The sequence below is a fragment of the Hylobates moloch genome, unplaced genomic scaffold (assembly GCF_009828535.3).
Source record: "Hylobates moloch isolate HMO894 unplaced genomic scaffold, HMol_V3 SCAFFOLD_4, whole genome shotgun sequence".
Taxonomy (NCBI): Eukaryota; Metazoa; Chordata; class Mammalia; order Primates; family Hylobatidae; genus Hylobates; species Hylobates moloch.
In genome coordinates, this window is record NW_026652279.1 from 88,725,532 (window position 1) to 88,742,732 (window position 17,201).

Genomic DNA, 17,201 nt, shown 5'->3' on the forward strand with positions numbered 1-17,201 from the left:
CCTGGGTTCAAGTGATTCTCCTGCCCTAGCTTCCTGAGTAGCTCAGATTATAGGCGTGTGCTACCACGCCTAGCTAATTTTTGTATTTTTAGTGGAGAAGGGGTTTCACCGTGTTGGCCAGCCTGATCTTGAACTCCTGGCCTCAAGTGATCTGCCCACCTTGGCCTCCCAAAGTGCTGAGATTATAGGCATGAGCCACTGTCCAGCCAGGAACATTTCTGAAGGGAAACAAGGACTTGGCCAGAGCCAGAGAGCTTGTAATGCCAGCAGCTCTCAACCTGTTCAGCTGAGGGCCTCCTTGTGGCTGTCACTCTCCATTCCTTCTTCAGCTCTTCTCAGTCTACTGGAGACTAACCATACAGAGAGAGGTAGTGCTTTGCACAGATACAATGGAGGTCCCTGCTCTGGGTAGGGAGACTGTATAACTGCATCCTAGGTTGGCAGCCAGAAACCCCAAACTATACAAAATAATCCCCTGGCCACCTGCCAAATAAAACCAACCACAAAAACAACAAAGAAGAAGCCACCAGAGGATTTCCAGTTGTTGGCTTATATAAAAGAGATAATATCCACTGAATTTCTAGAACAAGGCTCCTTGGAATAATTTTTGTAAATATAAAAGTCAACCTCTAAAATTGAAAAAATATATTGTACATGTCCAGATGGCTGGAATAATTGTTGACAGAAGAAAGGCTCAAAAATAGTTTACACCTCATTGAGATGAGAGAGCTCATCCTTTATGAGCTCAGTGGTCTTCCCTTCCATACCTGAATCTCATCTCCATGTTCTCCTATCACCTCCACCAATCTTGAGAGAAGGTCAGATAAGGCATGTGCTGACAGAGGTTGCTTGAGGGCCCGGAATATCTGGAAGGACCGACCAGCATAGTGCCTTGAAGAGCTTGCGAGCGCTGTCTGCAATGCAACTTCACTCAACTGGTGCTCCAGATGGAAGCCTAGGGTAACAAGAGCCACAGAATAGGTCGGTCTCTACTCTACATGCTCTGGGGCATCAAAGTTACCTCTAAGTTTAAAACAGGCTAACGGCACAGGGCTACCTTATAGTGGTACTTATTTACAAGTCAACCATTTTTTTTTTCTCTTTTTGAGACAGGGTCTCACTCTGCTGCCCAGGCTGGAGTGCAGTGGCATGATCACAGCTCACCACAGCCTCTACCTCCTGGGCTCAAGTGATCCTCCCACCTCAGCCTCCCAAGTAGCTGGGACTACAGGCATGTACCACCATGCCTGGATAGTTTTATTTTTTGTAGAGATGTGGTCTCACTATGTTGCCAAGACTGGTCTTGAACTCCTGGGCTCAAGTGATCTGCCTGCTTTGCCTTCCTAAAGTGCTTGGATTACAGGCATGAGCCACCATGTCGAGCTTCTTTTTTTTTGGAAACAGGGTCTTTCTTTGTTGCCCAGGCTGGTCTTGAACTCCTGGGCCCAAAGAATCCTCCTGCCTCAGCCTACTGAGTCGCTGGGATTACAGGTGTGTGCCACTGCACCCACCTCATTTTAAAATAAAAACAAATTCTGAATAAATCTTCGGGAGGTATAGTGTAGTACAAAAAGGCTTTGGAACAAGATGGTCCTGGTATTGAATTAGAGGCTTTCTAACTCTGGGAAAGGAATTTGTTCTCCATGAGCCTGTTTCCTTATCTTTAACTTGTCTCATACAGTTGTTGTGAAAATTAAACAACTTACAAAGTGCCTAGTATAGTGTCTGAAACATAACATAGGTTCACAAATGTATTCTTATTTATTACTCTGCTATTTTCATATATTATTCTTCTGTACTACCTTTTTTACATAGAATACTCTCCTTTTTTTGTAAGTTTGTTAGAGTAGAGGAAATTTCAGAATAGAGGAAAGCTGTTAGTGGGTCTATTCAACTCAAAACACAACTAAGGTCTGTGCCAGTCTTTGCTTTATTGATATACAGATATTGAAGTGTAGATACTGTGAAGAAGGCAGCCATAATTTAAACTTTTGCCTGAATATTTGTTTTTCCAATTGTACATAGGTAATCTCAGTAATCAGAAAACCATTTGATCAGATGGGAATGAAAATGTAAGATAAAGCTCATGACTGAATTCTAGGTCATTAAATTATATACTTGTTGTGCCTCTCTGCAGGGAGAAAAGTAGACTACAAGGGTAGGAGGACTGAATGGAAACAGAGACTTAGGCTGTCTCTATGACACAGAGGCTCTGCAGCACATTTGGCTGCTACATGAAAGTGGGCCAGAAGGGATAATTCAATGTCATTGCTCTTAGCTGCAGCTTGGCTACTTGACCCTAGGGACAAATAGATTATACAAGAAAATGTTCCTGCAGAGAAAACAGAGGGCCCTGGAAAATTAACTTCAGACACATTCAGGGTAGTAAGCATAGGATTAAACCCATGTAGGCTGTTCGTATCTTATGAATGATGCTTCAAAAAAGCTTTTTATGTCTTTATTTTGTTTATCAAAATAAAGGTTTGTTTACTGAACCTATTTTCTGTGTGGAGGTTAGGTACCCTGGCAAATGATAAATGTGATTCAAATGAGCAAATGCCCATTTAAATCACAATGAACCTGAAGGCTAGAACTGTACTAGTAGGACTTCAGACTCCACCATCACCGCAACAGTGTCCTGTGAGAAAAGGAAAAGGTTTCTTTTTCTTTCCAGCCACACAGTGAATCTATACTTCCCAGTCTTCCTTGCAGTTAGGTGTGCCCAGGTACCCGAGTTCTGGCCCATGAAATGTAGAAAAAAACCCACTGGATACCCCATTTAAGTCTGGGGTATCAACTCATCCTGAGGAATCCTCTTCTCACTCTCTCTTCTTCCACCTGCTGGCTGGTTGCAGAGGGCCCAGCAGAGGCCTCAGCCTAGGGGGTGGCACAGCCTCAGGCTGGAGGGTCCTGAAGCACCCAGTGGAAGGCCACCTGCCAAACACCTGCACTGAACTGTTACAGGACCCAGGAATAATCTTCTGTTGTGTTAAGCCTCTGAGCTCTGGGGGCTGTTTGTTACAGCAGCTATGCCGCCCTGACTAACACAAGTATTTCCAGGAATACATTGTGTATGTATAGAGAAAACAGGCCAAAAGCAGGGATGTACAAGGAAATCAGAATCAGTAAAAATTGATCAAGGTGCAAAAAGACTTAGACTTTATGCAGCCTGAATTACCCTCCAAGAATTCAGTATAAGGCATTTATATATTTTCTCATGTTTATTATTTTCATTCAATCCAAGATTTTAGATTAATTAATGGTTTACATACAAATAGTAAACTTCTTCCTTTGGGCTGTGTTCAATTATTAATTGGCTTTTGAGGTCTTCATATTTTAAACAAATTCCAAAGGGGAAACTGAAAACTAGAAACGGAAGTCTATTCCTAGCAATGACTCTCCCATTTCGGTCTGTCAGTATCTTTTGTTTTTTAGTAAGTGTCCTCTGATAATGAAAAGATATGTGGCTAATCCAAAATGTTTCAAACTGGGAAATGTGCTAATTATCAGAGCAGCTGGAAAAGCCAGGGAGCTGGATTTAATATTGCCAGCCTGGTGTGAGGAAAAAAAGGCAGAGATGGTTTTACAACTTGTTGAGAAACCAGATTTAAGTTTCACACACAAATCAGCCCAGGCCAACTTGGACCTGAAGGAATTCAGCAGAAGGCAAACACTTAAGTATCATGATGCTAAAGGACTCACACTCTATTTAGAATATTGAATAGTCATTTGCACAGGAATTGTTAGCAAAAACTTTTAAAGCCAAAAACATTTTATCACAATTAAAAAAAAAAAAAAACAGTTTGACCATTTAACCAGCCATTTAACCAGACTGATGAGAGTCAATTAATGAGATTAATTCCTCATAGCCTTCTTTAAAGAAAATGTTATAGGCACAGTTTAATTCTAGTAAGGTAAATGAAAGAAGTAGAACAAGTATGTCAGGAAAATTATTTGATAGCATAACGCAAATATACACGGCATTAAATACCATGCAGTTAGGCAGCATCTGAACAAGCTTCAGAACTCCCCTGTGAATATGGTCGTGCTATGATGTGGAGTGCAGGACCGCTCTAAGGTGCTGTAATCATCATATAGAGACAGTGTCCATTACAGAACAATGCTGAAAGAGGGATCTGTGCAAATAAGATGAAGTACCTGATTTGGAATCTTTAAATACAGATACAACGTGACGTAGAAAATTAGTGAGCTGTTCAGCACTCTTTGAATTTTGATTTTTAGGTGTGATGTCTTCATGGCACCAAAGTGGACCAAATGCCCTTAAACAAAACACACAAAATGTCAAAAATATAACTGTCATTTTACATTTTTAAAACTATACATACAGTCCTGACTCCAAACATATAACATATTTAAATTTTTTGCAATCTATGCATCTGACAAAGGTCTAATCCCAGCATCTATAAGGAACTTAAACAAATTTACAAGAAAAAAAAACCCATTAAAAAGTGGGCAAAGGACATGAACAGACACTTCTCAAAAGAAGACGTACATGCAGCCAACAATTATATAAAAAAGGCTCAACATCACTGATCATTAGAGAAATGCAAATCAAAACCACAGTGAGATACCATCTCACACAAGTCAGAATGGTGATTATTAAAAAGTCAAAAAATAATAGATGCTGGCAAGGTTGTGGAGAAAAAGGAAGGCTTTTACACTGTTGGTATGAGTATAAATTAGTTCAACCATTGTGGAAGACAGTGTGGCGATTCCTCAAAGACCCAGAGACAGAAATACCATTCAACCCAGCAATTCCATTACTGGGTGTATGCCCAAAGGAATATACGTTGTTCTATTATAAAGACACATGCATGCATATGCTCACTGTAACACTATTCCCAATAGCAAAGACACGGAATCAACCCAAATGCCCATCAATGACAGATTGGATAAAGAAAATGTGGTACCTATACACCATGGAATACTGTGCCACCATAAAAAGGTACAAGATTATATCCTTTGCAGGGACATGGATGGAGCTGGAGGCTATCATCCTTAGCAAACTAACGCAGGAACAGACAACCAAATACCGCATGTTCTCACTTATAAGTGGGAGCTGAATGATGAGAACACATGGACACACTGGGGAGAATAACACACACTGGGGCCTACTGGAGGGCAGAGGGTAGGAGAGAGAGAGGATCAGGAAAAACAGCTAATGGATACTGGGCTTAATACCTGGCTGATGAAATAGCCTGTACTACAAACCCCCTTGACACACGTTTACCTATGTAACAAACCTGCATACCCTGCACATGCACCCTCGAGCTTAAAATGTGAGTTAAAAAATACTTTAAACAATTTTATGAATTATTTTGGAAGTACATTTCAGTCTTATAAACCTTATCAGCATACTCAAAACACATCTAATTTATAGAGTCATTTTAAAATGTTTTAAATTAAATTCATTTACAAAATTAAAACCTCCCAATTCACCAGAACAGTGCTTGGCATACCATAAGTGCTACATGTTTGTTTGTTAAGTAAAATGATATCAAATGTTAAGTGAAATAAAGATTTAGACATGGACTCAATTTTCACATTTTAGCATTTGCAGAGGTAAGGCTTTTATCAGGATCACATCAAGTTGCAAATACCATACAATCAAACTGAAGACATGGCCTCTGTCATCTACTTGGTTTTCAACAGTAAGAATGGAATGGAGCCAGGTAGGAGAATTTCAGAGAAGAGTTATTCCAAACACGTGGTACTGACAGATGGTGAGTGGTGACAATACTTTTCCTTTCCACAAATCATGCGGGTCTCTGAAGTACCCTGTATGTGCAGGCATACTGTACATAGGCACCATCAGCTCCTGTCCTAAGCTTCCTGCACATTAAATCCTACATTAAGTTGAGAGCTGCACAAAATAACCTGAATCATGAATTGTGGAAAGAAAATACTCTTTTTTTATTGTTTGCATTAATTGATGCATTAGCTGAAGAAAGCAAGATCACATGAGATATTAGATAACACATACACAGACTAGATTTCCAGGACTTAACTCACTGAGAAAGGGGAGCATGGCACCCAGTCACAGGTAAGCATGCTTTACACAACTACCAGACCGCAGGGTGTTCGAAATCCTGAAGCCTTACAAGCTAAATGGTTAATGAGAAGAACCAGAAGACCTAACCAGGACCACTTGCAGTTTCTCTTGGTTTTGATTTATTAGTTTGATTCCTTTCCTATTATGCTTCCTATTGTTTCTGGTTTCTGACTGCCTTTTACAAATGACTCTTTGGACCAGATGAACAGATAATGGTCCCCTTGGCAGCGCTTCTGGGTTGACCATGGCTAATATCCTTGATTTCCAGAGTGATGTTCTTTGCCAAGTCTCAGAACTACTAACCCCTGGCAACTCTGATAGATGACTAAAGGCATGCTCACTGTGGGGCACTACCACCTCCTGCCTCCATCTGCTGCATCATCATTATCTACAAAATCCCCTTGCCCATCAACTGTCACATCAGTGGGATCCAGAAACTGCTACCGATGTCTGCCTTTCACAAATTGTAATTCTCTGTATCTCAGTGTCTGTTCACACGGACTCCAGCAGTTGCAATTGAGAAGAGAAACAGGACTTTGTTAGAACCCCAGGATCACTTTTCCACCTGTGTGGTTTAAAGCGTTGGCAATTTTCCAAAAGACCAACCTGCAAATAGCAGCGGACTCCTAACCCCTTATTACCTGGTCGTCAGAAACTCAATGAGCTTGTTTGCCTTCTCATCTGTTTCAGCAGCTGTGTCCACATCTTCTACCTCCTGGGTCATCTGTGGGAGGTTTCCACTGCTGCCTCCCAGACTGATGCTGGAGGAGGTGGAGCTTGAGCTAAGCCCTGAGTCAGGCACCGGGGACGACTGGTCCTCTCTCAGGAAGTCAAAGCCACCTGGTGGGAGAAGAAGGTCAAGGAGGGATGTACTAGGCAGTGTGCTTGTCAGCATGCTTAATGAGGTCTACAGAGGAGTGCAGAGAAGTGTGGAGTTATTTAAATTCTGGGGAGAAAATGGTTGCTTTTGGCTGTGGCTATGATTAAATGAGACTGACAGTTTTTCTTTGTTTAGGAAATCAGTTGCACTGCTGTGTAAATGAGTGTGTATTTGGGAATAGGAGGTGATGTGCTGCTTTCTACTCTGCTATTTGATACTTTCTATAAAAGAAAGGTATGTGTGTGTGTTTGTATGCATGCATGGACCAGGCAAACGACCAGTTCAACTGTAACAGTTCATCTACTAACTGTGCACTTAATAAATTATTCGTGAGTATTAGTCTTCTAAAACATGTGAAATGGGCTGGGCGCGGTGGCTCACGCCTATAATCCCAGCACTTTGGGAGGCCAAGGCGGGCGAATCACGAGGTCAGGAGATCAAAACCATCCTGGCTAGAACGGTGAAACCCTGTCTCTACCAAAAAATACAAAAATTAGCCGGGCGTGGTGGCGGGCAACTGTAGTCCCAGCTACTCGGGAGGCTGAGGCAGGAGAATGGCGTGAACCCAGTGGGTGGAGTTTGCAGTGAGCCGAGATCACACCACTGCGCTCCAGCCTGGGAGACAGAGTGAGATTCTGTCTCAAACAAACAAACAAACAAACAAAAAAACCATGTGAAATGATACCCTGTTTGAGGATACCAGTCACTTAATGGCTGGTTACTTATACATAATATTTTTGAGTAAATGTGCCCAGAAGCTTTAGTATTATGTGTATATTGATATATTTTAATAGAATATGTTTTATGGTATTCAAAGAAATATGGCATAAGCAAATACTGTTTCTTCATTATACACTTGGTTGACATTCTATACCTCTGGGTAGGCTGTGGGTTTGAAAATGTATATATGCAACTATCCCTTTTCCCCTATTTAATAATCATAAAAAGTATGTAGTGCTGGTGTGTGTCTGATAGATATATTGAATTAGATGTGAGGAGTCCTGGGTTTGAATAACATTTCTGCCACTTATCGTGTAGCCTCAGGGAATTTATGTAATTCTCTGTATCTCAGTGTCCTATTATAATAAAGTCAAGACAATAATTTCTGTCACACACATTTTTAGTGTGTATTTGAAAGCAACCATAGTTGAAACTAGGTGCTTAATAAATGTTTATAAAAAAAGAACATTTCCCATAATCTTTGTACACCTATTCCCTGTGTCCTGTAGAGCCAGTCACTTTAGCTATCTACTGTTTGTCTTGCCTATGAATATTGTATGTGTTTTTGGTAAATCTTCACTTTAAATCATTTATACCACATCAGTGGTATAATAAATGCAAAACTGATGTACACAGATATACACAACTTATCAGATATTACAATTTTCTCTGCCTAACATTTAAAAAAATACATTCTTATCCTTAGGACTTAGAGCAGCTAGAACTCTTCCGTTTAATTAAACATCTACAGCAAAGGGAGTTTTGTATTTCTAAGAGGCTATTGATAGGTTATTTTCAATTAAGTGTAGCTTGGTTCAAAGTGAAGTGCTTAAACTGAGGTCAGTAGGCCTTAGGTCTCAGAGATAATGATGATTTCATATTTGTTTTCCAAACAGCTATGTTAACATCTGTCAGAAGCCAATACATTGGTGGGTACAAGTGATAAATAAAAGGTGCACCCTTTTCATAGTAATGCAGAAAGCACACAGTGACATGTGAAATGTCGCACCATAGCTAGCGCCAATGCAATGTGTAAAATAGGTAAAAAAAAAATTAGTCCCTGAACTCTGTTAGTTGGTAATCTTCATCATCATTTTAAGATATTTTAAATGTTCTGGTTCTAAATGAAAACCACTATTACCCGTTTTCATGAATGGCGCGACATGGCAGAGTAATTTCTTTGACTCGGTTAATGCCATCTGTTCCTATTTCTAAGAAGAATTTTTTTTTGTTTCAAAACAGCAATGGTTTTTAACAGGCTCCCACTAATGGTGTCTTCAAGGAAAAGGTCAGTCATTCAAAAGTGAAAATTCCTTCATGGGCACTAGAAGGCACACAAGTGATATATCTGGCACCTTGGCTGTGCCCTGCTCTCAGGCAGTAGCAAGGGTCACTATTTTGTGCGTTCTCATCCTTTGGTGTTCTAGACTGCTGCTCCTGGCCAGTGGGCACTTACATTTCCAATGCATCAGGAAGAACATATTCAATGGGGGCAGCAATCACATATATGACCAGGAAAAACATATTTTAAATATTCAATAATAAAGAAAGCTTTTGAGAGGCAAGTTCACATCAAGTGAAATGGTGTGTATTTATTGTACTGTTGATTTACCACGTGGAAAGTTGGAGGTCATAGCATGAGAGAAGCTAACTTGGGCTCCACTGGCACCCACAGTTAGTTATCTCTGCATTTGTAACTGTCCTAGGCTCTCTACCAGTCCTTCTCTGTTACCTGTATAGAGATATTCAGGTTGGTAGGCTGGCTGCACGGTTAGAGTCTTAGCTTCACCCATCTCTCGGGTCTGCAGGAGCACGGAAGCAATGGAATGGAAATTGCTGTTGCAAGAGAGGGCAATCAAGAGGTGAAGAAGCAGTTTTTTGCTGTGTTCAAAGACTTCAGGCCGGTAGTGGTCTAAACCTGGAAAAAAACAGTAGAATCTAAGTATAAACAAACCTTAAGCTCGTTTAGATTCCAGGGATAGTAAAGATTCCAGGATACTCAGGAGGAACATCTTAAAAGAATGTTTAGTTTTCTTTGTTATTGTTTGGGTTACCAACATACAGAAGTTGGGCTTAGGAAAAATAAAATGCTTTATTTCTTAAGTAAAATGTTCTCATAAAATGCTGATAGATGAACTTTTCTTGACCTCTCTGTAGCATTTGATGTGGTTAGCATTCCTTCTTCTTGAGATGTTCTCTTCCTTGGATATCCCTGTTACTAAAAGATTCTGATTGTATTAGTCTCTTTCTAACTGAATTTCTGAGTTTCCCTGGCTGGTTCCTCTTCCCATTTTTGCTCTACAAAGCTCAGGGCTTGACCCACTCTGTCCTATATCCTTTCTTTTTATACGCTGACTATGCCTCATAGCTTAAAATTTACCACTTCAGCCCAAGACTCTCAAAAAGGCCCAACTTATTTTGGATATCTTTGTAGATGTGGCACTAGTGAGAAACCACTGTATTTACATGGTAGAAATAGAGCAATTTCAAACAGTGACCAAGTAGCTGACATTTCAGAGCAGATGTCACAAAAGGGCAATGAAAAATGGTGGAGATCAAATATTCCCGAAATGACTCAAACAGGATGTCAACGTGAAAGGAAATCTCTATGAATTACTTCTGTATATTTTTAACCCGATTGGCTAGAATGCCTTTTAGATCCAGTCTTACCTAAGAAGACAGCATGAAGTAATAATGGTAGATGAAGCGCCCAATCTTCTCGTACACTGTGATCCACCACCATTTCAGTCATAAAAATTACAGCAATATTGCACCTAATCAATGAAATAATGAAATTAATGCAACTTCTGAAGGGGATGGAAATACTAGTAGATCATTAAGTTACAGTACAATATAACTCTTAAGTGTTTTTAAAACATTACATAAGGCTCTTATTCGAGGGAAATAGAGTTTAACTTGTAACGCAGCATAGAGCTCCACAACAAGAAGAAACATTGGTTGAGCTAATCACATAAAGGAGAGTCTCTAGCCACTAGGCAATAAGAGCTAAGGGATGAAGAGAAATCAAAGACAAGGTCCCTCTCATCAAGTTGCTTACAGTCTAAAAAGCATCACAGAATGCATGCCCATATCCAGATTACATCAAGGAGAAATTCAAAGGTCACAGGCAGCTTTGAATGTTGATTAACATTTGACCAAACTCTGCTAATATGCTGGAAGTTGGCAGTCAAATCAGGCAAGATCCCACTGATGGATAAGATAATTTAATGTGGTGGGACCTGGACTAGGTTTTTCTCTTGTCATAGGTAGAAAAGTCCAGTCAAAGCTAAGGTTTCCTTCTCCCCACACACACTGCTCACCTGTGGAGTGGCCCCCGGGGAGTGATGGTCTCCGGGAGATAGTCAACCAGGGGGGCCCAGCATCCTCCAGTACAAGGCATCGGTAAGGGCTGCGGCTGCTTGGTCTCTGTAATAGTCAGCAACCAGCCCGTGTAGGGAGAAATTGGATCATCTGGAGGGTGAGAAAGACAACTGTGCTTTATTTTCAGGGAGAGACTTGTTTTCTCTACTTGATGTTTTCAGAATAAATTTTAAAAATGTATGCTTGTAAAAATAACTTTATTTTTCATTAAAAAGTTTTTTTTTAGGGACAGGGTCTCGCTGGCACCCAGGATGGAGTGCATTGGATTGATCAAAACTCACTGCAGGGCTGGTTACAGTGGCTCATGCCTGTAATCCTAGCACTTTGGGAGGCTGAGGTGGGTGGATTACCTGAGGTCAGGAGTTCAAAACCAGACTGGCCAACATGGCAAAACCCCACCTCTACTAAAAATACACACACACACACACACACACACACACACACACAATAGCCGGGCATGATGTCACGTGCCTGTAATCCCAGCTACTTGGGAGGATGAGGCAGGAGAATCGCTTGAACCTGGGAGGTGGAAGCTGCAGTGGACCGAGATCATGCCACTGCACTCCAGTCTGGGCGACAGAGTGAGACTCTGTTTGAAAAACAAAAACAACTCACTGCAGCTTCAAATTCTGGGGCTCAAGAGATCCTCCTGTCTTAGCCTCCCAAGTAGCTGGGACTATAGGCATGTGCCACCACACCTGGCTAATTAAAAAATTATTATTATTATTTTAAATAGATGGGGTCTCAACATGTTGCTCATGCTGGTCTCGAACTCCTGGACTCAAGTGATCCTCCCACCTTGGCCTCCCAAAGTTTTGGGATTACAGGTGTGAGTGCCTGGCCAGAAATAACTTTCCAACTTTTTCATTTGGTGAGTATGAATTACATGATCAAATGGGTTAGAATTACTTGTTTGGGTACTACTTGAATAGTTATTACTTGGTAACTAATTTATAATTATTCATTATAAAGCAAAGCAGAATACAGATACACAAAAAGAAAAACATTAAATCGTGTTGAATTCCCATCTCTATGAAAATTTGCTCTTCCAGTCTTCCTCATCTCAATAAAGCAAAGTTTGGCCTGGTCGCGGTAGCTCACCCCTGTAATCCTAGCACTTTGGGAGGCCAAGGCGGGTAGATTACTTGAGGTCAGGAGTTTGAGACCAGCCTGGCCAATATGGAGAAACCCCATCTCTACTAAAAATACAAAAAATTAGCCGGGGGTGGTGGTACACGCCTGTAATAATCCCAGCTACACAGGAGGCCGAGGCAGGAGAATCGTTTGAACCCAGGAGGTGGAGGTTGCCGTGAGCCGAGATCATGCCACTGCACTCCAGCCTGGGTGACAGAGCAAGACTCTGCCTCAAAAAAAAAAAAAACACAATTTCATATTTCCAGTTTGCTCAGGACAAGAGACTTAAAGTCATCCCTGACTTTCCCCTCATATCCCATACTCAAATAATAATCACAGTGATGATGATGATAACGATAATAATAAAAATCATAACATTAGGAACTAGCACAGAGGGCTTACTTGATGCCAGGCACTGGCCTATGCATTTCACATATTAATGGCCCAATAATAGGTATCTATTTTATCCCCATTTTGTAGAGAAGAAAGTGAGGTTCAGTAACTTGTCATCCACATATTCAGAGAGCTCTGCCCTCAAAACATCTCCAGAATCTGAGCACTGTTCTCCACCTTCACCACTACTTCTAGACTAAGCCACCATCCTCTCTTGCATGGGCCACTGCAATAGCCTCCTTAACTGTCTCACTGCTTCCATCCTTGTCCTGTCGTCTTCCTCATCTCAGTAAAGCACAATTTTGGCTGGTCGCGGTAGCTCACCCCTGTAATCCGAGCACTTTGGGAGGCCGTGGCGGGTAGATCACTTGAGGTCTATGTTCCACAGAGCAGACAGACCAATTCTTTTAAAACAAGTTCAGTAGTGTCTCTTTCTCTGCTCAACACCCTCCAGTGGCTCTCCACAAATCCACACCCGTGGCCTTTAAGGCCTTACAAGGTCTTCCCCCTCCATGTTCCTCTCCTGGCTTATCTTCTACCAGCGCACCCTTGCTCACTCCACCCCACTCATCCTAGTTTCCTTGCTGTTCTGTGATCAGGCTGGGCCCCATACAGCCTCAGGGCCCTTGTATCTGCTGCTCCCTATGGCTGGGATGCTCATCTGCAGACAGTTGTATGGCTCACTTCTTTGCTTCATTCAAGTCTCTGCCCTAATATCACTTTATTACAGCAGCTTTCCTTGACTACTCTATTTAAATTGACTCCCAATCCCAATCACTTTTTACCCTGCTCGCCCTGCTTTAGTCCCTCCCCCTCCACCCATGGGTGATCACCAATTCACCAGCACCACCTTCCTCCCCAACTCTAATGTAAGCTCCAGGAGAGTGGGGACTTCTTCTGTTCTGTTGTTTTTTCCCTACTACCTACAATGGTGCCTGGCACGTGGTAAAGGATCAATAAATATTTGTTGAATGAATGAACTTCACAATATTATCTTTAAAGTAAGTACAGGCCAGGCGTGGTGGCTTACACCTGTAATCCCAGCATTTTGGAAGGCCCAGGTGGGTGGATCACTTGAGGTCAGGAGTTCAAGACCAGCGTGGCCAACATGGTGAAACCCTGTCTCTACTAAAAATACAAAAATTAGCTAGGTATGGTGGTGCACACCTGTAGTCCCAGCTACTAGGGTGGCTGACGCAGCAGAATTGCTTGCACCCCGGAGGTAGAGGCTGCAGTGAGCCGGGATCGTGACATTGCACTATAGCCTGGGCTACGGGTGAGACCCTGTCTCAAAAACAATAATAAAAATAAAATAAAATAAGTACAGCAACACTTTTCACGTTTATTTCTTATCATGCTCCCAAAGCAGGCCAGCAGCATTTAAGAAGAGCAATACAGGTGGGCACAGGATTTAACCCAGGTATTTGGCTGCAGACCAGCTGGTTTATTCTTGGGATCAGTTTATGTATTAAGAGGAAGAACATACTACGTTGTCTCTAGGCAATTTTATAACAACGTAATTTTTCTTTCCTTCACTTCTGCAAGGTAGTACGAAGTCGTTGATTTGATGCTGCTGGCCCAGTGTAGAATGCTGGCCTTAACATTTACAGAGCTGGTGGAGGGGTGTCTTCCTGTTGTGACAACTGAGGCTCTGAATGAAGACAGGCATCAGAAAACCAGAACCAAGAACACCCCACTTCTCATGGGATGTGGCTAAGAGGGTTTCAGTGGAAAAGGTCAGGATTTCCCTCAGGAAGAGTGACTACTGGCTTTTTCTAATACACTGACAAGTGAGCAACCAGAACCCTATAATTCTATGCCATGAAGCTTGGCCACAACAATTTTAGCCTGGAAAAAATTTAAAGCAGGTGCACTAGTAACTCATCTCGGTTCTAACTCTCAGCAATTTACCTACAAGTAACTTACTTGCAGCAAATTAACTTCTCAGATAATCATCCAGGATAAGTCAGTTGCCAAATGTACTGCTAGGTAACTAGCTACTCTTCAATAAAACTTGAAAGGGAAACAAAAAGGGAGAATATTGAAGAATTAAAAAGTAAATTGTGAGATTTCTGTTAGGAAAGGATATGTTATTCTTTGTTTCAGTGATGTTTTCAGATATATATCCAATCAGCCAAAATGTGCTGAGAGGAATTAAGGTGGCCTAAACTTAAATTTTTCTGTCCTCAAACTTTGGGTTACCAGATATTGCCACAGTAACCAGACTTTTCTTGAACCAACTCTCCATTTCTCAAGTACTACTTTCCTCATCTCTAAAATCTGGTGCCTTCTAGAAGTAACGGCCTATGGTACTGAGATTTGACTATTCAGTGTGTGGATGGTACAATCCCCTGAGGGGACACACAAAGGAAGGAAAACACAAACAGCTTTATTTTACTTCCTATTGACAGCTCTAGTGAAGGTTTTATAGGGACATAGCTGAAACTTAACCTACGTTAGAGCATGATAATTACATATGGATTTTAGACACGCCTTCCATTAGTATTTTAATGGTAGAGAACTGCCTGTCTGTGCATTCAGAAGTAGAATAAGGGTAGCTGAAATGTGGCCTTATTGGAACTACCTAGTTCTTACCTGACATTGCACATTTCTGTAAAAACAAAACAATTCAAAACAACAATTCAAAGCGCCAACTTACGAAATGAACTTAACTCATGAAATGTCAGTATATTTACAATTTCTGACAAAAAAGAATAAATCCCACAAGATAATGATTTCCTTAGCAAATCTAAAATGTCACTGTGAGCATTCTTTGGTTTCAGAATTTCTGTAACTTGTGACCAACTAATACTCTGTATCTGCTCAATATCTACAGAAGCTGTCCAGGGCTTAAACAAAATCAGTAAATGCACTGACCTTTTTGGTTTTCCCAACTACCAGAAGAAATTCCTGTCACAAAGCTAACTCCCAGGTTAGCAAGGTTTTCATTAGGCTATGGAGACTATGCCATTGAGAAATTCAACATAGGAACAGATCCTATCCTGAGTGAGCAGACTTTCAAATCTTCAAGGTTAAACCCACTCGCAAGATAGGTAGAAAAACTGAACCGCAACATTTGTTTTCGCCCAGGCTACAGTGCAGTGGTGCGATCTCGGCTCACTGCAAGCTCTGCCTCCCAGGTTCATGCCATTCTCCTGCCTCAGCCTCCCGAGTAGCTGGGACTACAGGTACCCGCTACCGCGCCCGGCTAATTTTTTGTATTTTTTAGTAGAGACGGGGTTTCACCGTGTTAGCCAGGATGGTCTCGATCTCCTGACCTCGTGATCTGCCCACCTCGGCCTCCCAAAGAGCTGGGATTACAGGCGTGAGCCACCGCGCCTGGCCAACAACATTTGTTTTCTAATGGGACTATGACTTAGTGTATTTTCCCCACATGCATCACCAACAAAAAATGTCAAGAATATAAAAACACGGCCGGGCGCGGTGGCTCACGCCTGTAATCCCAGCACTTTGGGAGGCCGACGTGGGCGGATCACGAGGTCAGGAGATCGAGACCATCCTGGTTACACGGTGAAACCCCGTCTCTACTAAAAAATACAAAAAATTAGCTGGGCGTGGTGGTGGGTGCCTGTAGTCCCAACTACTGGCGAGGCTGAGGCAGGAACATGACGTGAACCCAGAAGGCGGAGCTTGCAGTGAGCCAAGATGGTGCCACTGCACTCCAGCCTGGGCGACAAAGCGAGACTCCGTCTCCAAAAAAAAAAAAAAAAAAATTGAATATATATATATATATAAACACAGGAGTGGATGGTAGTTTGAATTTTTATAATTTTGATTTGTCCATGGTTTTTGTTTTTTTTTTTAACTTTTGAGGATGCTGACTCTATGCTCATCTGCATAGGTGGATTAAATGGTTACTTAATATCTATAGGCCCTTTTAGTAATCAGACCAAGAACAATCAGAACACTCATTTTCCATCCTCTGACCACGTGCGTTCCGTCTGAAAGCCCACAGCCTGTTGGTACTTACTTTTATCTTCATCATAGGATCCTCCAGAGCTATTGCTGTATCTTGACTCGAGGCGAGTGTGGGCTCTGATGACATTACTAAACCTTCAAATACAAGAACAACCGGAATGAAATATTAACATGTGTGCATGTGCGCTTTTTTTTTGTTTTTTTTTTGAGTTGGAGTCTCACTCTGTCACCAGGCTGCGCTACAGTGGTGCGATCTTGGCTCACTGCGATCTCCGCCTTCCAAGTTCAAGTGATTCTCCTGCCTCGGCCTCCCAAGTAGCTGGGATTACAGGTGTGCACCACCACACCCAGCTAATTTTTGTATTTTTAGTAGAGACAGGGTTTCACCATGTTAGCCAGGCTGGTCTCGATTTCCTGACCTCGTGATCTGCCCGCTTCGACCTCCCAAAGTGCTGGGATTACAGGCGTAAGCCACTGCGCCCGGCCTATGCTCTTACTCATAAACTGACACTATGGTTTAGCGGTTGGTTTTTCAGCTGCTAGTTGCCAGTGGTGCTTTTCTTAAAGGAATGCTGTAAAAATTGTACCCCAAACATTTCTTGTTTCCTTGAGAGGGTCAGTGGTCACTCTTGCTCATAAGCATAAGTCCAAACCTTGAAAAGATAAAAATTTTAAGCCTAA

At 41.7% G+C, this 17,201-nt stretch overlaps 1 protein-coding gene across 3 annotated transcripts in view; it reads right to left on the reverse strand.

Annotated features, from left to right (window-relative positions):
• Positions 1-17,201, reverse strand: part of FRY (FRY microtubule binding protein) — a 461,448-nt gene that overhangs the window by 63,740 nt on the left and 380,507 nt on the right. For all 3 annotated transcript variants that reach the window (XM_032150526.2, XM_058437701.1, XM_058437702.1), the window contains 7 exons: positions 16,573-16,655; positions 10,994-11,144; positions 10,344-10,447; positions 9,406-9,591; positions 6,715-6,913; positions 4,159-4,280; positions 768-955 (listed from right to left, as the gene is read on the reverse strand). In XM_032150526.2, coding sequence (XP_032006417.1) covers positions 768-955; positions 4,159-4,280; positions 6,715-6,913; positions 9,406-9,591; positions 10,344-10,447; positions 10,994-11,144; positions 16,573-16,655 — 1,033 coding nt within the window. The remainder of the gene's footprint in view (positions 1-767; positions 956-4,158; positions 4,281-6,714; positions 6,914-9,405; positions 9,592-10,343; positions 10,448-10,993; positions 11,145-16,572; positions 16,656-17,201) is intronic.